This window comes from Numida meleagris, chromosome 19, assembly GCF_002078875.1.
Source record: "Numida meleagris isolate 19003 breed g44 Domestic line chromosome 19, NumMel1.0, whole genome shotgun sequence".
Classification (NCBI taxonomy): Eukaryota; Metazoa; Chordata; class Aves; order Galliformes; family Numididae; genus Numida; species Numida meleagris.
The window spans coordinates 8140506-8162207 of record NC_034427.1 but is presented as its reverse complement, the minus strand read 5'-3'; the positions used below and the strand labels follow the sequence as shown (position 1 = coordinate 8162207).

At 44.5% G+C, this 21702-nt stretch overlaps 1 protein-coding gene across 1 annotated transcript in view; it reads right to left on the bottom strand.

The window, feature by feature from the left end:
• Positions 1–20650, bottom strand: part of COL9A3 (collagen type IX alpha 3 chain) — a 34181-nt gene extending 13531 nt beyond the window's left edge. The window contains exons 1-16 of the mRNA XM_021416466.1: positions 19166–20650; positions 17919–17987; positions 13512–13547; positions 13093–13164; positions 12265–12318; positions 8398–8433; positions 7151–7174; positions 6595–6648; positions 5882–5935; positions 5109–5150; positions 3679–3735; positions 2994–3047; positions 2470–2523; positions 1862–1915; positions 1049–1102; positions 390–443 (exon numbers count right to left, since the gene is read on the bottom strand). Of these exons, the coding sequence (XP_021272141.1) occupies positions 390–443; positions 1049–1102; positions 1862–1915; positions 2470–2523; positions 2994–3047; positions 3679–3735; positions 5109–5150; positions 5882–5935; positions 6595–6648; positions 7151–7174; positions 8398–8433; positions 12265–12318; positions 13093–13164; positions 13512–13547; positions 17919–17987; positions 19166–19279 (882 nt within the window). The 5' untranslated portion in view covers positions 19280–20650. The remainder of the gene's footprint in view (positions 1–389; positions 444–1048; positions 1103–1861; positions 1916–2469; positions 2524–2993; positions 3048–3678; positions 3736–5108; positions 5151–5881; positions 5936–6594; positions 6649–7150; positions 7175–8397; positions 8434–12264; positions 12319–13092; positions 13165–13511; positions 13548–17918; positions 17988–19165) is intronic.

Genomic DNA, 21702 nt, shown 5'->3' with positions numbered 1-21702 from the left:
CAATCCTTGACTGTTTCAAGTGATGGAGATGCAAGATATAATCCTTACCACTACATCCTATTCACAACCCTGCAGTGCTTTAGAAGAACGCATAAGAACAATTAGTCCCTTTTTATAGGCATAATTAGATTTAAAAAAAATGAGAAAACGAGCAGCACTGAGAGCAAAACATTCTCCAAGGCAGGACGGCCAGTTGGCCCCTGCCACTGCCATCTCCCTGCAACTGCTTCTCAGCCAGTAACAAATAGGTTCTCAAATTCTACTGTGCTTTAGGAACGGACAGTGCAAAGTGCTAAAAAAATAAACCAAGGGAGACAAGCCATAGCAAAGCTGTCAGACAGACTGCTCTGAGCGTCACAACCAATGCAGTAGGGTTTTACTGCACTTACTGTATCGCCCTTGGGCCCTCTGAATCCTTGAGGTCCTTTGTTTCCTTGGTCTCCCTAAGACAAAAGGGGAAAAGCCATTAAGTATTTTCATTGCTCTCAAAGACTAATGCTTCAAGAGTGCAAATGATGAAGTTTCTTGTGTGCTGTTTGCCAGCATTAGCTGAGGCGTGAGTGTACACATCCCCCTAGGAGCTTGGCTGTACTTTCTGTCACACTCTGTAATTCCTGACACACGGATGAATTGCAGCAAGGACTTTGCAAGCAATCCCTCAGGGCAGAGACTGTCTTCCCCTTCATTTACTGAAACATTTTCTACCACCAGAAACAGCGCAGGAGAAGAACTAGTGGGAAATGCTCTAAGAGAGGCCATAGTTCTGCAGATGCAGATCTGCTCTTGCATTTGCCCATGCTAAGGAGGGTACAGGGGTCTATCCACAGGCAAGCCTACAGAATAGGCACAAGGCAGGACAGAGGGAAAGACGTCGTGAGATCTGGGTCAGGTGAAACAACGCTGCTTTAACTGGAGGGGAAAGTGTGATGGGAATAATCTGCTGGAGTTGGTATATGTCCTTCCTGTTCATTGGCAGTGGAGGGCTCAGTTCAGAAAGGATAAAATTAGGCTTTGGCTGTGGAAAGCAGGGCACAAAGCAGCTACATACAGCTTTCCCTGGAGGTCCTGGGATTCCAGGCGGCCCTCTGAAACCGATGTCACCCTGCAAAGAAAAACACGTCATTCTAATGCTGCTGCTGGCAGAGGGTAAAGTAACAGTATCCCTACCTCATCCCACGCTCTCAGAAAACACACAAAAGCCTGGACTGCTACCTCATATCTCTTACCAGTTTGTAATACAGTCCTTGCAAAAAGATCCCCCTCTGGACAAGCAGGTTTTTACTCTGGATCTCCCCACCATTATGTTTGCAACACACTGATATCCTTTACGGACTTGATATCTTGTTCTTGTTCCTAAATAAATGCATGATTTTATCAAACTCAAAACCATTCAGCCTCTAAGACGATGGTCAAGGGACACTGGCAGACTTCCAAAGCCCTGATGACATATTGACCCCGTTCTCAATGAAGAGACTCCACATCCTGAAAATCTTTGTTCATCAACAGTTCTTTGACTCTTTCTTGGAAAGAGAGAACAGAAAGAGAAATGTTCACGTTAGATTTCTCAGGGCTTTTTTTCCCCAAGATCCTTTAGCGCTGGCAGTCCTGCAAAGGCAGCATGTTGTCCCTGTCTGAATGTTTCAGTCAACCCTGGGCCTGATCCTGACAATCCCTCAGGTATGTAGACTCATTCTGCCCTTAGAAGGTTGTTTTATTTGTGGGTGTGCAGGAAAGACACTGCACTCTGCATCTCCACAGGTTCCCCAGTGCTCTTCATTAAGGATAAATGGACACCTGCCATCCAGACTTCACATGGGACAAGTCAATGGTGGAGGGAGAGAAATCAGAAGGTTTTCCTTACTCTGTCGCCAGCTGGACCCATTGGACCAGGGAGACCTCTTAGTCCTCTTGGGCCCTAATTAAGAAAACAAATCGGTTAAAACCCAATTGTTGTTAAAACACAAAATGATGAAACAGAATGGCACAGCGATTCATTAACACACAAAGCCTTAAGAAACATCAGGGAATGGCAGAAAGCTCAGTCTCCTGTTGCACAGAAACGATCCTTCCCCCCTCAGTGATGACCTCAGAGCAAGTGACACTGGGGAGATAATCCACGTGGGCAAGCTTTTAGGCTTTCTCCTGCTCACTTGTCAGGCTGTCAAGCCATCCCAGCGCTCAGCCTCAGGAAGGGACCAAGCATCCAGGGCTCCATCAGAGTCCCAGGACACTGGCTGTTGTTTGGATGTTTCATCCAAGGTGAGGTGCCAAAACCAAATCCTGAACTAAAGCTCTGTCAATCTAATATGATTTTACTTCTTTTTTTTTTTTTTCCCCCACCAGCATCAATTTTCTCACGTGTTTTTATGGAGAGGCAATAGCTGCCCTGTATAACGCAAAATGATCGATGGCAGCATTCAATTCCACAGCAAAAAGGTCATGAGAACCAGTCTGAAGAGCAGGTGTTACCTGCAGGCCAACGCTGCCAGGAATGCCTGGAGGACCTGGAGGGCCAGGGCTGCCCTGAAAGAGAAAAATTAATTAGAAAGAGGAGAGGCAGTGTGAGCTTGCCAGCCCGAAACCAGTATCTTCCCATCTTATTCCTTCCTGAGCTCCCTCCCACCCACATATCTGATGCAGTTTTTTCTTCTACATCACTTGCAATTTCTTCTATGTGCAAGAACGCTTGATCAGCCAGGAATTTACCTGTGTGATTAATGCAGGGCTTTTTCCTGAGCTGACATCCCTGCACACGAAACAATAGGAGTTAACTTATGGAACTGATCTTAACAGGATGATTTGGGGGAAGATGAATTTTCTTGAAGCATTAGCACACAGACACACATGCAGAGCAATGGAAGCAATTAGCCTTCAGACATAACTACTTGCTACTCAGCCAATTGCCTTACACCTCCCTGTCTTCTTGATGAAACTATTTGCTATGGTGTTTTTAAATACCAAAGTCTCCCCCCACCCCTCTGATTGAAGATTACCTTCTCTCCTTCTTTTCCTATTTCACCAGGTTCTCCTTTGTGACCAGTGTGTCCCTAGAAATAAGAGCTCAAATTACCCAATTTCAAGTAATCTCTTGTTACAGAACTTAAATTTTATCAGATAACTGCAAGACCTAAATCCACACAACGGAAAGAACTAGAGAAATAATCTATGCATGTAACTGTGAAAATTAAGGTCGCTTCTGGGATCAGCTAGCCATGCCGAGTTCCTGTCAGTCCTGTTTGGTATCACTGTGTCAAAATTGACCTTGTTTCAGGAAATACCCAGACTTGGTTTTCATGAATGAGTTGCATGGAGAGAAAGCTACAGGTGCCATTCTGTTATAGGTCAGTCACTAGAACTCGGTTCCCATCATTTTGAACATGGGGCTGAGATGTTTCTGAAAAGCATTTACTGCATTTTTAGCCTCTCTTTTTGTTTAAATCATCTTCAGTGTTTGCATCATGGGGCTTGCTGGAGTGCAAGTGCTCCCCAGAATTCCCATGAACTGGGGAGTAGGGAGCACAGAAAGAGAGGTTTAACTGCTGAGTGAGGTTTCCTGAGGGCTGCAACCTAGAATTTATGTACCACAACCAAGTAAACAGAAAGCTGCCTGAGGTTCACAGTGACATCTGTCCCAGGAGACACAAAATAATCTGCATCTGCAGATGGCATTTTTCTTACCTTGAACCCTGGCATTCCTGGAGGACCGGGAGGACCTGGTGGGCACAGAGCTGGGCACTGCAAGAAACAAGAGCACTCTGGGTTAGCAAATACACACAGTGCATCCATGGAAGCGGGTTTCTTTACTAAAGGAGGGGAAAAGGCCATGTCTGGAAGCGCACGTGGGTTGCGGCTCTAAATCCACTAACTAATCCATTCATAGCATAATGCGTTCAGTGGCATTTCCCTATGGGAAAGGGGTCCTAAAACAGGTCCTCAGGCCCACAGCAACCCAAAAAATAATGATTTCTGCTTGGTCAGCTTCACTTAGAGCATGCTTGCATGGACTGTGAGGAATTCTGAAGGCTGACAGCTGTCCACAGCTCAGAAATACCGGAGAAACACAGCTCCCCAGCAAAGCAGCACGGATACCTTGGAAATCATTAGAAACATTTCTATGCATGCATTGACCCCTGCTGATTTCCATGAGGCACCTCAGCTAACTGACACGGGGCAAGCATTAAAGCTTATCAGAAGGGGATGTACAGAAAATTAACCCAAATACCAACGAGCTGGTGGCTGTAGGAGTGTAGGGCTGGATGAGGCCCTGGTGGGAACTCTAGCTTGAGTGGGAATGAATCAGAGCATGGATGGAAATTTAATGGGAGTTCCAAAAGCCTTTCTCTAAGTACTGTACAGATAGGAACAATATTTTCTTCTGCAGCTTTTTATTTCATTTTTTTAGAAAACTTCAGGCTACATCTATGTAACAAGAATTTAATTTTCTGGTATACTGTGCAGTGTAACTTAAATTAAAATTGCAGAAATAGTATCCTTTCCTATTAACTTCCACATGACTTGCCATAAGGTAGTCTAAACCGACTTCGAGTTTTCTGGGGTATGCCAATTAGAAAACCAGAGATACTGTCACAATAACAGCTGCGAAGTATGGAAATGTCATTTCCATCGTTCATGGACTTAACACTCCCTTCATTCCCTTGAAAGAAAGGAATAAAGGCATTCTCATAAAGAAGAAAGTCTAAACAAAGCATATGCCCATAGGAGCTCCATGCCATCATCCATAGAAATAAACAGTGCAGCACGCACAACCTCTCCTCTTGCAAATCAGGATTGGAAACAGATGCATGAAAATCTGTTGCCACTTGCCAAATGCTGAAGTTGTTTTGTAGATGAAGAATGTATGCAAAACCTGCATTTGGGAAGCAAACTGGAAAGCAAAGATCAAGCAAAAAATCAGCCCTAATATATCTACCTCCTTGCAAGAACATTTCAGTCTTACGAACACCCACTCATTCAACACTTACGCATCCTGCAATATGGCAGCATGCTAGACCTATGTCTGCAGGTCTGAATGGCACACGCTGAGTGGTTCGACCCTCCCCCAAGTATGCCAACAAAAATATTCTCATGCTACATCAAGAGAAACCTACCTGAAGGTCCCCACCGCCTTCGGGAATGACGCCTGCGAGACCCTGAAATTCATAAAAAGTGGTCTTTAAGCATATCTAGGCAAACAAAAGGAAGAAACGTTATCTCCGGAAAATGCACTTTACAAACCCAGCTCAGCTGAATTGGCACAGGGTGGATACCTCACCACACAGTGTGAAACTGCCCCTGAATCTAGAGGGTTAGTTATGAGCTGCACTGGTCCTCAAAATGGACATGGCAGACTCGAACTGGAGATGCACAGTTGAGCCTGGGAAGGGTCCTCAAGCCTTAGGCCGTGAAGGCAGCAATTTCAGGAGAGCAGCTGTACCTGGCCCTCTTCTGGGACTGATAAAGCCCTCCTGGTCCTATCTGACCTTCCAAAGAAACTCAGCAAGGCCAAGTCTTGCTGGTTTCAAGACCCCTTGCTGGCACAACACAAACACACACCTACAATCTGGGCTCCTGCTGGAATCTGCCTGCCACAGGGACTCCCGGACAGGGATAATGTCTCTGGCACACTTTACCTTCAAGAGACACGCAAGCAATAAACAAACCAAATAATAAACAAACAGGAGATGATCCACACACTGAAGTGCAGCCAGTGAAGTCACTGCTCTCCCTGGGGTGCAGTGTTTAGAGGCTGTTGAAACTTAGCCCAGAGAGGGAGTGCTCATGGTAACTGCAGCAAATAAAACATGCACGTTCGGGCAGCAAGGTGAAAATTCTGGACTCCCCATGGGAAGTTTCTCACATTCATTCACAACTCTCAACTTACGGGAGGTCCGGGTGGTCCAGGAGGTCCTGGGAATCCTGGCAGACCAGATGGCCCCTAAAAAGAGGAAAAAAAATATAAAGAATTTATCTTCTTAACCATTTAGATGAAAACGTGGAGAGGAAGGATAGCTACCAAACACCACTGCATATGTGTGAATGTGAGGCAAGATATCTCAAATTAGAGTAAATTGCACTGTTCTGTCTGCAGAGGATTCTAGAGCTATCAAGAGAATAGCAGATGCACGTGCAAGTATAGGGAGTAGGATGGAATAGGATATTCTGTACCTACACCCCTGCTTCTACTGGCTCTGTACATCTACAGGGGAGCTGCAGGCATCCAGAGATGATGGTATGCCTCTACAGAATGGGCTCCCTCCAATCAGGCCCCTTCTGCTCAACAGCTTCTTACTAAGGTTGCTGAAAGCACATGCCAGTGGTGACAGACCTCTCTTCTTGTGGCACTGGCTGCTCTTTTGCTGTTACTCATCGCTGGTAAAAGAAGATCTGGCTGCAAGCAGCTGCACACCTTTGGCACTGCACTGGTTGACAAGGGTGACCCTACACAATCTGACACAAGGCATAGCATTGCCCATGGGCATTTGTAGAGCTTGCAGTGCCTTGTGCATCGTGTTCATTCCAGAACAGAGTAAGAAAACAGAAATGAACGTCACTCTTCTGTGGTTGTGGTATGTTTGGTAAATGGGAGAAACTCACAGGAGGACCCCGAAATCCATTTCCTCCTGGAAGTCCACTGGGTCCTGGAGGCCCCTGTTGAACAGAGAAAAAAGCCTTACAGCTTGGTGACCCCACATAGCTGGCAAAGCCCAGGGGCAAACAGTCGAGCTGTATTCATCCAATCACCCAGAGAAGCCCAACCCCGCACCCAGGCAACTGCTATGCCAGCACACTTATTTCCTCTTGCTCCACCTTCCCATGGAATATGCTATTGTCATGGCCACACACTGCCAACATCTGCCCCACACTGACTCAGCTCTGAGGCACCCCGAGAGCCCTGCTGAACAAAAGCTGCTCCAGAAATGGCCACTTCCAGCAATGACAAGGCTGCTCTGCCTTGAATTACCAGCAGTGGCCAGATGCCTTAGGGTGAGGATACACAGAAATGGTCCACAAAGCTGCCAACCTGCAGGATTCCATATCCCGCTGCCCAGCACAAGAAAGGAATCCACATTTAAAAAAAAAAAAAAAAAGAAGCCCGACCCCTAATATAGTAATTTAAACCTCTTTTTTGAAAAATAATCTCATTACTTACTGGAGGTCCCGGTAGTCCTTTACCCTGGAAACAACATTTGAAACAGTCAAAGATCACTTAAAAAATGAACATATAACAAGAAGAGCAGTACCTCAGAAAATGCTTCTTAATTTTATTTTTCCTTTCAGTTTTCATAGCACTCTCCTGCCCCCACTTACTGTAATTTGCAATCAGAACATAGCTAGAGTCTTAATGAATCCTTTTGTTGCCTCTAATAATTTGTATTCCCTTTGCATCCTCGTTACCTATGAGACATCTCTAAATAAAGCCACATACAGTGATGACGTGGCAGTGGAACAGGGACATTTATGAAGAAAACATTCTAATTTATCTGCCTGCTTTTCATGTCTTCACATATTTGTTTGCTTCCTGGGACCTCATCTCAGCTGACACCCACTGGTTGTCCTGCAAAGTGAGATCCAGGTGTGGTGTCAGGGAAGTGGGGGTATTGAGTTAGCCGTGGCCATCCAACAAAATGAGCACTGAGGCATGTCAAGCTGCCACGTCTGGGAAGGACTTACATCTGCTCATGGCATCAGAGATACATTGCATTCAAATCAGCATAGCAAGTTCTGCAGGTGAGCTCAGCTTCATGGAGAAACAAAGATACTGATAATTGCTGGAGAAGGGTGTTAGCTTGTTTAGCATTAACTGAGAATCGTTTTAGATGCAACAGCATCTGTATTCAGAAACCCTTAGACTTGATGCTGAATGTGGATATACAGATACCACTTGATTTGATGTAAAAGATTTAAGGGGGCTGTCTTTACAGAGATATCACTTCTGGTCATTATGAACTTTGCATGACTCTTGTATTATTCCATCAATACAGATATCAAAGCTAAATATGACTTGCCAGCAGATAATGAGATGCTTAACATAGCAATATGGATTTCAAAACGAGCACGGAATGATCAGTAATGTTTCTGCAGCAAAACAGTTTAATATATGAAAGTCTATTTCGTTTACTTATACAATACAAAAGACATTATCTAATAGAAGGAAGGTTTGATATGTTAGTCTTCATCCCAAGCTAAGTTACTTCATAACATCTCCGAGACTAAGAGCAGGCTCCACGTCACCAGAACAGCTCAAACATGGATAATTAAGTAGCTAAAATGGTATTTTCACTCATTCAGGTTTAGATTTCTTGATCTGGGATACAAGACCTCCCCTCTTCTCTTGGGGCAGATTCTGGCATACAATGACACACCACCTTTACATGCACAGTTCTGGGATTTACTTACAGCAGGTCCAGGTGGCCCAGCAGGTCCTAATGCACCCTACAGGAATAAAACAACAGAGTTATTAACAGCAAATTAGCAGGTCAATCAGAAATTCCTGTATGGCAAGACATCAGTGTCTGCTCTGCTTGATAATACTCTGCTTGGAAACTCCAGCAGCATCTTATAGAAACAGCACACAGCTGGAGATGCTCGGCTGAATTTACAGTTATAAGGACAGAAAATTATGGGTAATGATGATTTCGTCGTTCCTGGTAAATTTCTTGATTGAAGAACATTCTAAGATAGTAGGGAGCTAAGCTCTGAACTGGCCCCATCAACTTCATCTCCTGTTTGTTGGCTAAGCGTTCACAAATTGTAATTTCATTCATTTGAAATATTCATAGTACATTCGTGATGTAGAACCAGTGATGAAATTATCTGGAATCATTTCCATGACTTGGATTTGTTCTAGTGAACATCATCACTTCATACATCTCCCTGCAGGCAAGGATCTTGATGGGGCAGCTTCTGCCTTCTCACTGGTTTCCTTGGCAAATCAATTCCCAATCTCCTTTTCCCCATTTGCATTCTTCCTCTTAAGATCACCAAACTCTAGTCAAGCTTACGTCTTAGTCTAGAATTGAATCATTCATGAAATTGCTGAAATCCTGCTTAACTAAAGATAATAAGCTACCCAGCTTACTCTTAATCCCATTGCAGCACCGCAAAGCCTTCCTCAGCCTCTCACCAGCTGGGTTGTCTAAATCTGCTCTCCAAAAGTTCTCAGAATGCCCTACCAAGAACATTTTGAGAATGATTTCCTGAGCTGGAAAGAAGTCGTGTCTATCCCTAGGGCCAGAAGAACACAGCAGATGGGCACACCCGGAAAGTATCGCAGCACACTGCTGCTCATCATGATCCCAAGGATGACTGCAGCCTTTCTTAATGTTGGCCGTATCAAATGAGATTAGAAGCGTTTTCCCTTGTTAAGCCTAAAGAGAAAGATTCTGAGGACCCAAGTGCCTCATTAAAAATAGCCTTGTGAGGGAAGGGCTGTAATCCAATCAAAACCAGCTCTGCTGCAGATGGCAGCTCATTCATTTTTCTTGCTGCAGGTGACTCCGGTTTTCATCCGGTCACTTCTATCTTTAGGCTGAAGTCTTTATAACCAATGATGCCCATGGGATGAGCTGAGATCTCTTCTTACAAAAAAAAAAAAAAAAAAAAAAAACAACACAGAATTTCCAGCATCTACTGATTTACACCCTTAATCCCACTCCCACAAAACAAGCTGGATAGACCCTTTCTGCTTTGGCATTGTACTCAAAGTACCAAGTGCTGGCACTTTCGCTAATTTTGAAATCTTTGTGGGTGTGGGGTGGAGCACTCAGCAGCGAACATTTTGGTGCAGTCATGGATCACCAAGTCCCTGAGCAAGCTGATGTGAGTCCATTAAATTTAAATGAAAAACTCTAATTTACACCTCTACTTTAATAACACCGTCTGACTCAACTCATTCTCCTGATAACAATGTTCTTTGTCTATTGAAAACAATCTTACCATCATTTTCCATTTTAAAGCAATATGCTTTATGAATATACAACTATCGAGCGCAGGAAATACTTGATTAATATGGCATTAAGAGTTCATAAATAAATATGAGCAATTATGTCGTTATAAAGCACCAGCTCTGTCAATCACTTAGAAACCCACTGATTTATTGACATTTTCTTCACTGTTTTTGTACAAAGCACCAAGCTTCAAAGTGGCCTTTGAAAAACTTCCGAAGCAAGACATCCGTATCCAACCCAGCTCATTCCTGGATAAAAATGAAATGTATTCTTAAACTGAAACATAAAACAAAGAGGCCCCATCTGATCAGTCTGTAAACAGAACCATGAGAAAAGCTAATGGATGCTGTGAGTGGCAGAAGCATTGAAGATAGAAGCCATTTTGTTACACCAATGCACAATGCATTGGCCCCGGTCAGACACGAATCACTGCTGCCCTGAAGCAGAGCATACAGAGGAAAAGTTCAGCAATAACAAATAACTAAAAACTGTCTTCTAGGAGCCCGCTTCCATCTGCCCAACACCTTTCCTCTCAGGCACTTCAGCTCAGAAATACATGTCTATTTGTAACAAGGCACAGTGCTACGCGTGCATTCAATCCCACAGCAGCCAATGGACACCTGCTGCTTTCAATGATTCCCATAGGACCTAAATGCCTTCTTCAACTTGTGCAAAAGAAAGTAAGTCAGGATAACGATGCCGCCCTTTTAGAGTGATAGAGCTTTTAGAGTGACAGAGCTTTTAGAGCTTCTTTTCTTTTTTTTTTTCCGGGCTTTTATTAGTCCAATTAAAACAATTTTCCAGACAGATCACTGACCTCGAAAAACTCCCATAAATGACAACATGCCCCAAGTTTGCCCCGTGCTGACAGGCTGAGTTAAGAGACATGGGAAATCATGTCAAATCAGAACACATAGTTACAGTAACTCTGCGTGCTAGAACACTGTTTGTGTGCTCCTAACAAATAGTTGGAGGGGAAGTTCGTGTGCCCAGGAATTATCTGCTCCATTACTCTGCTAACTCAGACTTTGTTGTATGCTAAAGTGGGCACAGGCAAACGTTACCACTGAATGTGAAACAGGGGTACAAAACTTCTCTGTTTTCTGTGTATTCCTCAACATTTCTGTTTTAAAAATCAAAGATCAGTTTCCCAAAGGTGCTGGACTCTCACCACAGTCTGAGATTTGTCAGGGTTTTGCAGCCTTGGAACTCTGGGGAGATAGGTTGCCCATAAGAAGAGTGCAGGATGCAAGTTTTTAAGTGCAGTGCTGATGAATGGAAGCTCAGAGCTGTGGTCAGGATGCTTGGGTTCAACTTTCCCAGCAGCCAACCTGATTTTGCCTTGCACGTGAGAAAGAAGAGTGTATCAAAGACATATGGCTCTACCACTCATTGCTGTAACCAAGACAACTCACAGCTTTGTGCTTTGGGTGGGTCCCTGGGGCAAAAAAAAAAAAAAAAAGAAATACTGAGCATGTTAGAGAAGTCCATCAGCAGCACTACTTTCTTTTTTTAACCTCTACGTGCTGCGATCTGTGTTTAGCCCATCACTGCAGCCCCAAGCTCGAGAGAACTGCGGACCAGCTCCGGATACAACCCTTAATGACTTGTGAAAGAAGAGAGGAGGATAACCATGCTGGGTAAAATCTGTGCTGAATGGCTCACCTACACTTTGTTCCCAGTGTCATAACAGAGGCCTAAGTATCTTTCTGGCCCCATTACAGATGACCCGAAGGACATCTATAGCATCACAGGCAGTCATTTCTCCCTGTGGTGCCCCTCAGCAGAGCTGTAATACATAGGAAACAGGAAAAACCCTTTTTTTCCTTGCTGTACTGACTAGAGAAATCTACTGAGAGCAGCTAATAATGTCAACCACATGGACAGCCTCAGAATTAACAAAAGGCAAAAGTTTGAACAGCTAATGTAATTATATCCATAACAGAACTATGTACTCAGGCTGAAAATAAAGACCCAAATAGCTTCACTGTGATAAATGTTTTAATTAAGTCTACAGATTGCTTTTTTGGATGCTCAAAATACCACAAGAGCTGTTCTGTTCTGTTATTTGCACTGAAACTACCCAAAGCTCATTCAAAATCATGTGAAAGAAAGATGGATCCCATGCCTTGCACCTACAGAAAAGCCATTTGGGTCTTCATTTCAAAGGTCTAAGCATTCTGCCAGGGTTCGCAGATAAATAACCCACCATCATCAATACCCCAGTGTCACCAAGTCACGAAGGAAGGAGGAGTCATCAATGTAAGCAATGACAATGCTCCATTTAAAGGGACTTGGGATGCAATGTGGTACTCACACGGTCTCCCGGAGGCCCATTTGGGCCAGGCGGGCCATCAGCTCCCGTTAATCCCTGTGGAAACAAGAGAAAAATGTAAAGGCAGAGAAACACAGCAACAAGAGCTGTAGGAAATCCCTGTCACCATCACATACCACCTGTATGTCAAACTTTCAGGAAAGCCTAAGCGCTTCAATTTCCTCTGCAATTAAATACGAGAAGACCGGAAGCAAATTACCTGTACTGTTCCCTATGCATTTAAAGTACGGATGAACACCACCAAGTGATCTTGTTATTGGAGTTTATTGAGTTGCTGTCCCTCAGTTTAGTTGTGGAAGCTGCCTAAATGCTTCCTTTTAGCATGAAGTAGAAGAAAATGTACTGGCTATGCTCAGTGGCTATGCCAGTAAGTTGGTGAGCTGTAAAAACATCACTATGTACAGTCACCTGTCCAGATCTGAATGGACAAAAAAAGGCAAGTGAGCAGCAAGCTTCAAGCAAATAAGCAACACTGGATTTCCAAAATAAGGCTCAATTGGTTTGTTTTCAAAATGCCAACAGATGCTCCTGTTTCTCCAGCCCTGCCTAGCACACTTCCCAAGAGCTGCAGTGTTTCAGTGTAACAGTGCCGTCCTATCAGTTCTGCATCCCCAAACTGCTCTCCTACTTCTTATTTCAATCTAAAGACGCCTTCAACTCTTAGAACTCCTCCTAATTTGTAAGACATGTACTTCCAGTACCCACTTTGCTTCTCCAGCAGATACAGAGCAAGTTGATGAGACACTAGGGCAACGTTCATGTTTATATGAAACTTTTAAACAGTCTAAGAGGAAATGATGAAATACTCACATCTACTCCAGGGAGGCCAGGCAACCCAGCTTCACCAGCTGCTCCAGGCTTTCCTGGTGCACCCTTTGGTCCCTAAACCAGAAAACAGGCAATTCTTTATGAGGTAACAACAAATGAAACGTGGCATGTGTTGATAAAGACTACAAGATAGAAGTTCATCTGTTGACGTGTTAATCTTACACCATGCAATGTGGAAGAATTACTCCAGAGAGGTGAAATCTATCATGAGCCCACATCCAAATCCTAAATGCGTTTCAGTGCTTTAGCTCAGTTCTCTGCAACCCCGTTAATGATTTACAGACACACTTATGGAAATCCTGGTGCAGATCAAGAGGAAAGGGAGCCAGTAAGACTTAGCTCCTGTGTGCTACTTCTTCCTAAGAGAACAAACAAGTTGACATCAGCCAGATAATACTTACTGGTGGGCCTGGCAAACCAGGAGGGCCCGGCTCACCCTGAATAAAAAAAGAAAAAACATGAGTGTTAGTGATTAACTTCTCCTTTCTGTTGCACAACAGCGGTATGCACAACGGTCACAGTGCTCACACCTCCCTCCATGCCCGCTCCCAGATTTCCCACACTCAGGATGAAGAAGGTAACGCTCTGGGATCCTGTTACCTCCTGAAGCAGGATGAACCTGGATAACCCTTTTCACATTGCCAGTTGCAGCCTGGGAGGCTGAGCACGTGGGTAGCACTAGTGTGAACTGGAGTGTTCTGAACCATCCCCAACACCTGCATTTCTTTCCACATATGCTTAGGAATTATTTGCACGTTGACTTAGCAGCAAGCGAGGCACAGAGGAAGCTGGATGGCTACTATGATTTTCAAAAAGTCTTCTGTGATGAAACAGAAATGCTACGAGATCCAGGTTTCCAGGACACACCATGAAATGGTGGTGCTACCAGAAGCTTGGGACTAACAGAAAGGGAAGAACAGTCTCCAGCAATTTTCTTCATATGACTAAACTTGGACAGGAAAAGCAAATGAGCAAAACCCCCAGCTGATTTCAACCTAATCCAATTGCACAGTCTGGATGAAATCCAAGTTTTATTTTAAAAAGATAAAGTATTTATTTTAAAAGTCCTCATTTTTTTTTTTCTGATCCTAATGGAAACAGAATTAAAGGCGCCTGGAAGACAATAATAAAAAGCCTTTGAATCACTCCTTGCAGTTCAGCCAGCCATAATGCCGTTCAGGAGCTTACACAGACCCCAGACAACAAGATGCTTGTGCTTTATTGTCAGTCCCTGAGAAAAACTATTGTCTGCAAAAGACAGGAGCTTGCTGAAACTGGACAGTCTCAGATCAGCTCCTCATTTTGTCCAGAAGCAAATTGCTTCGCTCTTCTATGTCCCAGTTTAGGTGCCTGGATGAGGACTGCTGCTCCTGGCTTTAGGGTAAGTACGTGAATAATGTGAGAGGCTCATTTCTCATGGGTGAGGAGGGGGTATGGTGCACATTGGTATCCTGGGAGAGGAAAATCTATATAGAAAAAGAGTGCTTACTAACTAAGCAAGGTTAGAAATAACCCATCCTCACCGTGGGTCTGATAATTCAAGGTTATTAGGCAGTAAGCAAAGGCATGCAATTCATAGCACATTACTGCATTTACTGTGTCAGCAGCTGTGAAATCCCTGGGCTCTCCCATAGACTGGTTGCTTTGAGTTGCTCAGCCATGGATTTACACGCTGCGCTGGTGACTGATCAGTGCTCAGAGCAGAGGTTCATTACACAGAGGTGGCATTGTGCTCCGGCTTGATGAAGAAACTCTTTTGCTGTTCATTACCCACAGACTTTCCATAAATAGTTCTCATGATCGTAGGTGGGGAAGGTCTCTTGCCAAAGGAATGAAAGGAGCAGTTCTTCTGCCATGAATGGCTTGGAAAGGCAGCATCCCTCCTTCACCACACTACATTTCCAACCCTGTGCACTTTTTTCCCCTCACTCCTCTGACGGCGATCCATACAGCAAGGTCACAGCATTAGCAAATGTGTTTGGGACCATCTTAGACCTTGATCCTGCCATTGAGGACCCCTGTGGGACTCTGCAGGAGCCCCAGAACTTCAGTCAGATGAATCAAAGGCCTAATAAGTGTTTATACCCTTAATGCCAGATCACTGGGAATTAGAGGCAAAGGTTGTCAGCAAAAGGAAGTGCTCCCCTGGGTGCTTCATGAGAAGGAAGCAAGTTTACTCTTTCTTAGCAAGTCTGCATTAAAGTCAAGCCATGAGATGAAAAGTGGGAAAAAAATAAAGCTTGATTTTTGAACAGCGACAATTGCTTATTAGCAATTTGGGGAATTACATTCCTAGAAATAATTCACAGGAACTCGGCGCTAATTCTTTTGATCTCAACATGCTGTTCCTATTCTTGGGAGGGAGAGATTTTGCTTGGTGCCGCGTATGAAATGTGAAGCATGTTAAAGGTTGTAATTATAAAGATTTCAGAGGAACTAAATGCTGCAGGCTCCCAGTGAAAGCAGCTTCTAGAAATTGTACTTATGGGGTTCATTCCAAGATATCCTGACTAATTCAGCTGCATCTTGTGCACCACTCATGGCTCAAGGCCTATGGTAAGGGACCACTGAGCACTTTGGCACTGCTCATCAGTCTCAAAGCGACTCTTCCCACACAGCATCCATCCAAAGCCATCTGTGAAACCAATCCAGCTGGAGTGGCCTACAGAATTCAGAGAACTTGCATAGATATGGTCCAGAAGAGTTCAGTGCTTTAAAAAAAAAAAGTTTCACCATTACAGAAAAACAATAAAGTGGCTTCATTCTTTACAGAATTGGCAATACTACTCAGGCTCCATCCAGTGCTACATTTTCTATGGCATAACTTTTTGGAGGGTACTGCCAGAAAAACAGTAGCCCTTCATCTGGCACGCTGCATGAGCATGCTCAACACTAGCCACAGCTACAAGCCTCTTCTTCTGAGCGGCTGTTTAGAGGTCTGTCAGATTGAACTACAGAAGCTATCCCTGAACAGCTGGCATCACCTCACGTTAACAGGGCACCCAACTCAACCTGCATCTGGATGAGGGTTGTAGTTTGAGTCTGTTCAAGTGACAGACCGCTCCCATGTAGTCAAAACTCCAAGTCTGAAGCTGGGACTGCAAGACTTAGCGCTTTAAACACTTTACTCGGCAGTTTGATTTAGTAGGACTACGTTCTTCACGATGATTAGATGCTATTTAGTCCTGTCCCACTTGGAACTGTCTGAAGCTTTTAGCAGTGGATAAAAAAAGTGTAGATTCATGCTATAAATGTTTCCCCAGGTTCCCATTTCCAACGACAATCAGAAGTGAGGTTGACGAAGCTCCTGAATAAAGTGTAAAATATCCTGTAGAAAGGAGCAGTACAACACGATCACAGGGATTTGTTTCTTTCCAAATGCTGTTACCTAGAAGTTGGTTACAACTTGAAGTCTGAAGGGCTTTGTCCCTCCCAAATTCCTCTTTTTCCTTCCATATACAAAACCAGTCCTTCTTTCCCCAGGTCTGCTGGCCACAGACTCCACGGGCTCCCTGCAGCTGAAGGGCATGTGCATCCTTTGCCCTCCTCTCCACAGGCCTTTTATCACAAGAAAAAGCAGAGGGGAGATATCAGCTCTGAACTTCACGTGCTACAAAACCAGAGTGATATTTCCAGTAAAACAGCCTCCTTTAATTGAGAGGACACTTTAGAGGGAATAGCTGCAAATCAATGAGGTTTTCTCTTCAGACGAGCATTGCTCACACAGCCTCTCTGAACACTCACCACTGCAAACAGAAAAGCTCCTTGTTCACCATTTACCAGGGAACTAACGTGCATCTTTTTTTTTTTTTTAACATTCTTATCCAAAAGAAAATGACCTGCAGGGAGTGAATAGAGTTTTCCAAAGCTACTGAAAGGCCCAACTGCAATAAACTTACTTTGGATGTGTTTTAAAATACCCCACCATAGTCCATAAGCGCCTTACAGAGACAAGCGCTACTCAAAAGGAACAACAAAACAGGAAACTGGTCTTCTGTATTTGATGCGGTCTTGCTGAGCATTCATCTGATACTCTAATCCATTGCCACCTACAGAGCAAATACAGTTCTTCTCCAACAGACTCACAGAAGCAATGTTTAATTTCTATGGAAACAGCAATTAAAAGCAATAGGACACGTTTTTGTTTTTTTTCTCTCTGATATCTCCTGTGGTACGCAGCCTTCTACCTACGCAGGACACAAGTACGCCTAAGGAACTGCCCACTGAAATAAAGGTTTTCTTTGCTGTTAGTGCCATTAAAGACAAGTCGTGTCTGAAAACCACTGGGCCAGATTCTGATTTTGCACACGTCAGTGTAGACTGGAGATGCCACACTGACACTGTTGAAATAAAACATAAGTAAGAGCAGCATCCATGTCGAGTTTCTTCGGGCTCTCCACAAACATGGATGCTCTGGAGTGTCACAAACCCCTCTCGGAGCTACAGAACACGCAGCAACACCGACCCACATCACACCCATGCACTCAACCTTCCACATTTTGTTCCCCCTCCTCTCCAGACAGGGAAAGAGAAGAACACAGCTCTGCAGGCAGGGTTGTGTGTATATCCCGAACTCTCCTGAGATAGGATATAGATCCTGCAGAGACACCGAGGCCGCTCTGTGCCTCCATTCACCGTTCTAACCATTGCAGGACCAGATCTCTTGTAGGTGGGCTGGTTCTCCACATCCATCCACCTCTGCAGCACAGCCCGGAGGCTGGGGCTCAGGAGGACAAGCAGCACTTCTCCGCTCAGCTCGCTCTGCCTCTGCTCCACCCCCCGCCCTCCCTCTGCCGAGTGGCACTCACATCTATGCCGTCCTTGCCAGATGGTCCAGGGGGTCCTCGGGGTCCAGGAGGGCCTTGTGGTCCAACTCTCTGAGAAGATCGGGGGCGAAGAGGAAGAAGAGGTTATTTTTCCATCAGAAGAAAAACGCAGGCTAAATAAGAAAGCAATGGTTGAGTTCCACAGCTACCTCACCTCACGGGGCCCTGCACCATTCTGGGCAGACTTGGAGGAGCTCAGAGCAAGGCTCTTTGCAAAACCCTTTTGAGCACAGCCTCAGGGCCCGCAGCCCGTTTAACACATGAGGAAGGAGAGCTGGAAGCAAACAGGCTTGGTTGTACGGGCTCTGGTCCTCACTGCCTGTAGAAACGATCCTTTTGGGGCAGAGGGGGAAACGCAGGGTCCGTGGAAAATAGGTGCTAACGAATCGCATTAAAAATGCATTCAGTCCCCCCATCCTGATGGGGGTGATGGAGACAGACGGACACTGCTGAAGACAGAATAAGAAAGGGAAACATCTCCTCTCTGAGCAGGATGCCATTTGAAAATCTGGGATTTTGGATGTGTAAGGTTGGGGGAAGGAAAGAAAGGTCTGATAAATGACTTCTGTATTGAGAGGACTCTAGAGAGCAACTTGCTTTAGCATTGGCAAAACAAAGGTTTCATTGTGGAAGCAGCTCTGCTCACAGCAGATGAGGGCAGCTCTGAATTCTCAAGCCAGACTGCAAAAATTCCTTACTGGCACAACACAAAACCTCACTGAGGAGTTACTTCCCCAGGCAACAAAATTAACACCGTGCAGGGAAGTTTAATATAGCTTTATAACCAGAGTGAGTAAGGATTAAATACGTTATTTCATAAATGTAAAGGTTTAAAAATTCAGAGGGAAAGAATCTTCTCTGACTCATGGAGAACCATATCAAGGGATTCCAGTCTCACGAGCACCTCATTACTCCATTATGAAAGAAAACTGTTTCTCTTATATCGACAGGTCTTCCTTTCCCAGGGCTTTATCTCTTGCAGCTCCAATTGAAAAAAACAATACTTGCACAGAAAGCGTAAAGCAGCAGTTCCTGCACACAAGGACACAAAGTAAAAGCCTCCTGATGCAGGTATGAAAACAGCTCCTTGCGAGGCACAGAGTGCACGCTTTAAATAAACTTTAATGACCTGCGATTTCCATGTTTCATCTGTAGTTACAACATACACACATTGCAATATGTCTTTCCCTTATGCCCTCATTTCTTGAACATGAAGCAAAAATTCTTACCTGAGCTGATGTTGTGGCTAATAGCTGACAAAGGAAGAGAAGCCCAAGAGTGGGGAATACAGTCATGGTGCCCAGGCTCTGCCTCTCCTCGTTACTCCTGGGCAGCCAAACCATTTCTCTCCCCCTGGATCTCGGCTTACAAATGAGACTCCTCGCCTCCAGATAAACCTGCAGCTCCCACTGGAGGGGCAGAGCTCAGGAGCACAGGCAAGAGGGGCTGAGCCCAGAGGAAAGAGAAGGCTTTGCAAGGAGGTGGGAGCAGGAGGGGGAGCAGCAGGCAGTCATGAAGAGAGGCTCTCATTCATGCTCTGCTGGGCAGCCCCAGCAAGCAGGGAAGGAACATAAGGAACAGCTGAACTAAACACACGCAGGAGAAAATTCTGCATCTCCAGCTGGAAGTACAATGTTCCTTAGGTCTCAGCTGAGACATTTCTCCAAGCATCATTCAGTGCTGGACAGATGAAAAAGTAACAGTTATCCACTGCCTGAGGCTACTTGATTTTACTAGAAAAAATATAATACCTGTAACAAGGGCAAGAATTACAGAGAAATGCACTTACTGCTTTGTGAGACGGTTTGTTAGCTCTGTCACAACTGTTATTTGTTTTTCCTCAAGGGAGACCCAGAGAACACCAGGCTTGTTTCTCGAGGAAGTGATGAACCCTGACCAGAGGACAGATGACCACAGAGACATGAGCAGGAAGAAAGAAGGAGAAAATCCTGGAGCTACAAGAAACTAAGGAAGAATTGCCTCTGAAATATTTGCTAGGAAGGAACAGCGCAACAGTTGCCGAATTGATCCCCAAAAGGTGATCCCAAACAGCAGCCTGTTCACAAAGAAGCAGATAGCTTCAGGCTTGCCTTTGTTAATTAAAGACAACTTCATCCAAAGCAGTGCTTGGAAATGAAGAGACTAAACGGGAGGACTCATCAGGACTGGAATAACGCAGCTAATTTGGTTAGCGAGAGCAGCAGAAAACTAAAGCTTTGCAAATGAAATCCCAGACTTCTATTTGACATCCTTATGCCAGGTTTGTATGAGCAAACAGTACATGCCTGCCCAGCTCTCCAGCAGCCCATATTTCACCACCAGCTTTAATGGAGGGTTAGAGGGCTCAAGCATTTACCGGTGTCTACAGGAATTTTTGGAACAGTCAGCCAGCAACAGAAAGGGAGCGTGTGCCTGTACGTGTTCAGATGGCTTAAAAGTAAAGGGAATGCTTTATTAGACAGCTCACACCCCACTGCACAGCTCGCACCTCCTCCTTCACACTGAGGCCAACTGATGGCAAAGCAAATCCAGCTTTCCCCAGCTCCTCTCAACAGGAGTGACGTGCATTTGTTGAGTAAGATGAGGGAAGGATGACGTTTTCAGCTCAGAAAGGGTTTACTGAATAAGAGTTTTATCTTGTGCCCCAAAGGGAGAGGCCCTAGAGCTAATACTTCCATATGCATCCTGGAAACTGCTCAAAAGGGAAGTCCTGGTTTATTCTACAGTACCTTTCCACCATATATGCTTGGGAGGCTCCCAAGCAACAGCAGCTGGCTACAGGATGGGCTGGTATGCCAGATCCATAGTTGCATCCTGCCCTCAGAGGTGAAAAACATAAGTGGAAACTGGTGTGCATTAAAGACGTGCTTTAATAGGCGATGTTAATTCAACAGACCATCATACAGCTCTGAGTGCTGGAAAATACATCCTGTGAACTCACTGCAAACACCTACAGCCAAAACTCTAAACTGAACACAACAGAGAATGGTTTGTTTTGAGCACTCCAGACCAGGGCTCACAGTGAAATCCCATTAAAAAGAAAACAAACTGCACATCACCGTACACGATTTATGATCTATGCCCCAACTGAGCATATATTCACAATGAAAACGTCATTAAATAACAAAATGCTAGAAATCTGTACAAAAAATCATGATGAACAACTCTTTATGAACATTTTATGAAAGAATTTTCACTCAACATCTTCAAGTTTTTTGTTTTTTTTTTTTTAATCTGTAGCTAAGTGCATTCTTATTGGCTATTTAACACCATCTTTTCATAAGAAAGAAAATATTTTAAAAACATTGAAGCCTTTTTCCAGCACGTGCGTGACCATCACCATTAAATACTAAGCTTGCAGACTTGCATTCCCACACACGTGGATACGACGTGCTGAAGCAGGGCCTACAGCATGGGGAGGCAAATCGCAGATCAAATTCTTTGAAAGATGAAGCTTCTAACAAACAGACAGCTGTAGCAAAGAAGCCAAGCAAACATTGCACAGGCTGCTGCATCTGCTCTCTGGTGAGGTGGGCAAGCCCCTAGCTGTCTCCTACACAAAACAAACACCACGCAAAAACCCCAAAACTAAAACAAACGATCTGAGCAAACAGCACGTCGGACTTCTCTGTTCAACAGAAAGTGTTTCCTCTGCTTCATGCAACGGGTCCTCTGTTGTAAACCTCTGCGAGCAGAAGTGCTAGATTGTTTGATATTCCCTCAGACTCAGTTGGACCCTACACAAGTCAGGCAGAACAGCTAGCAG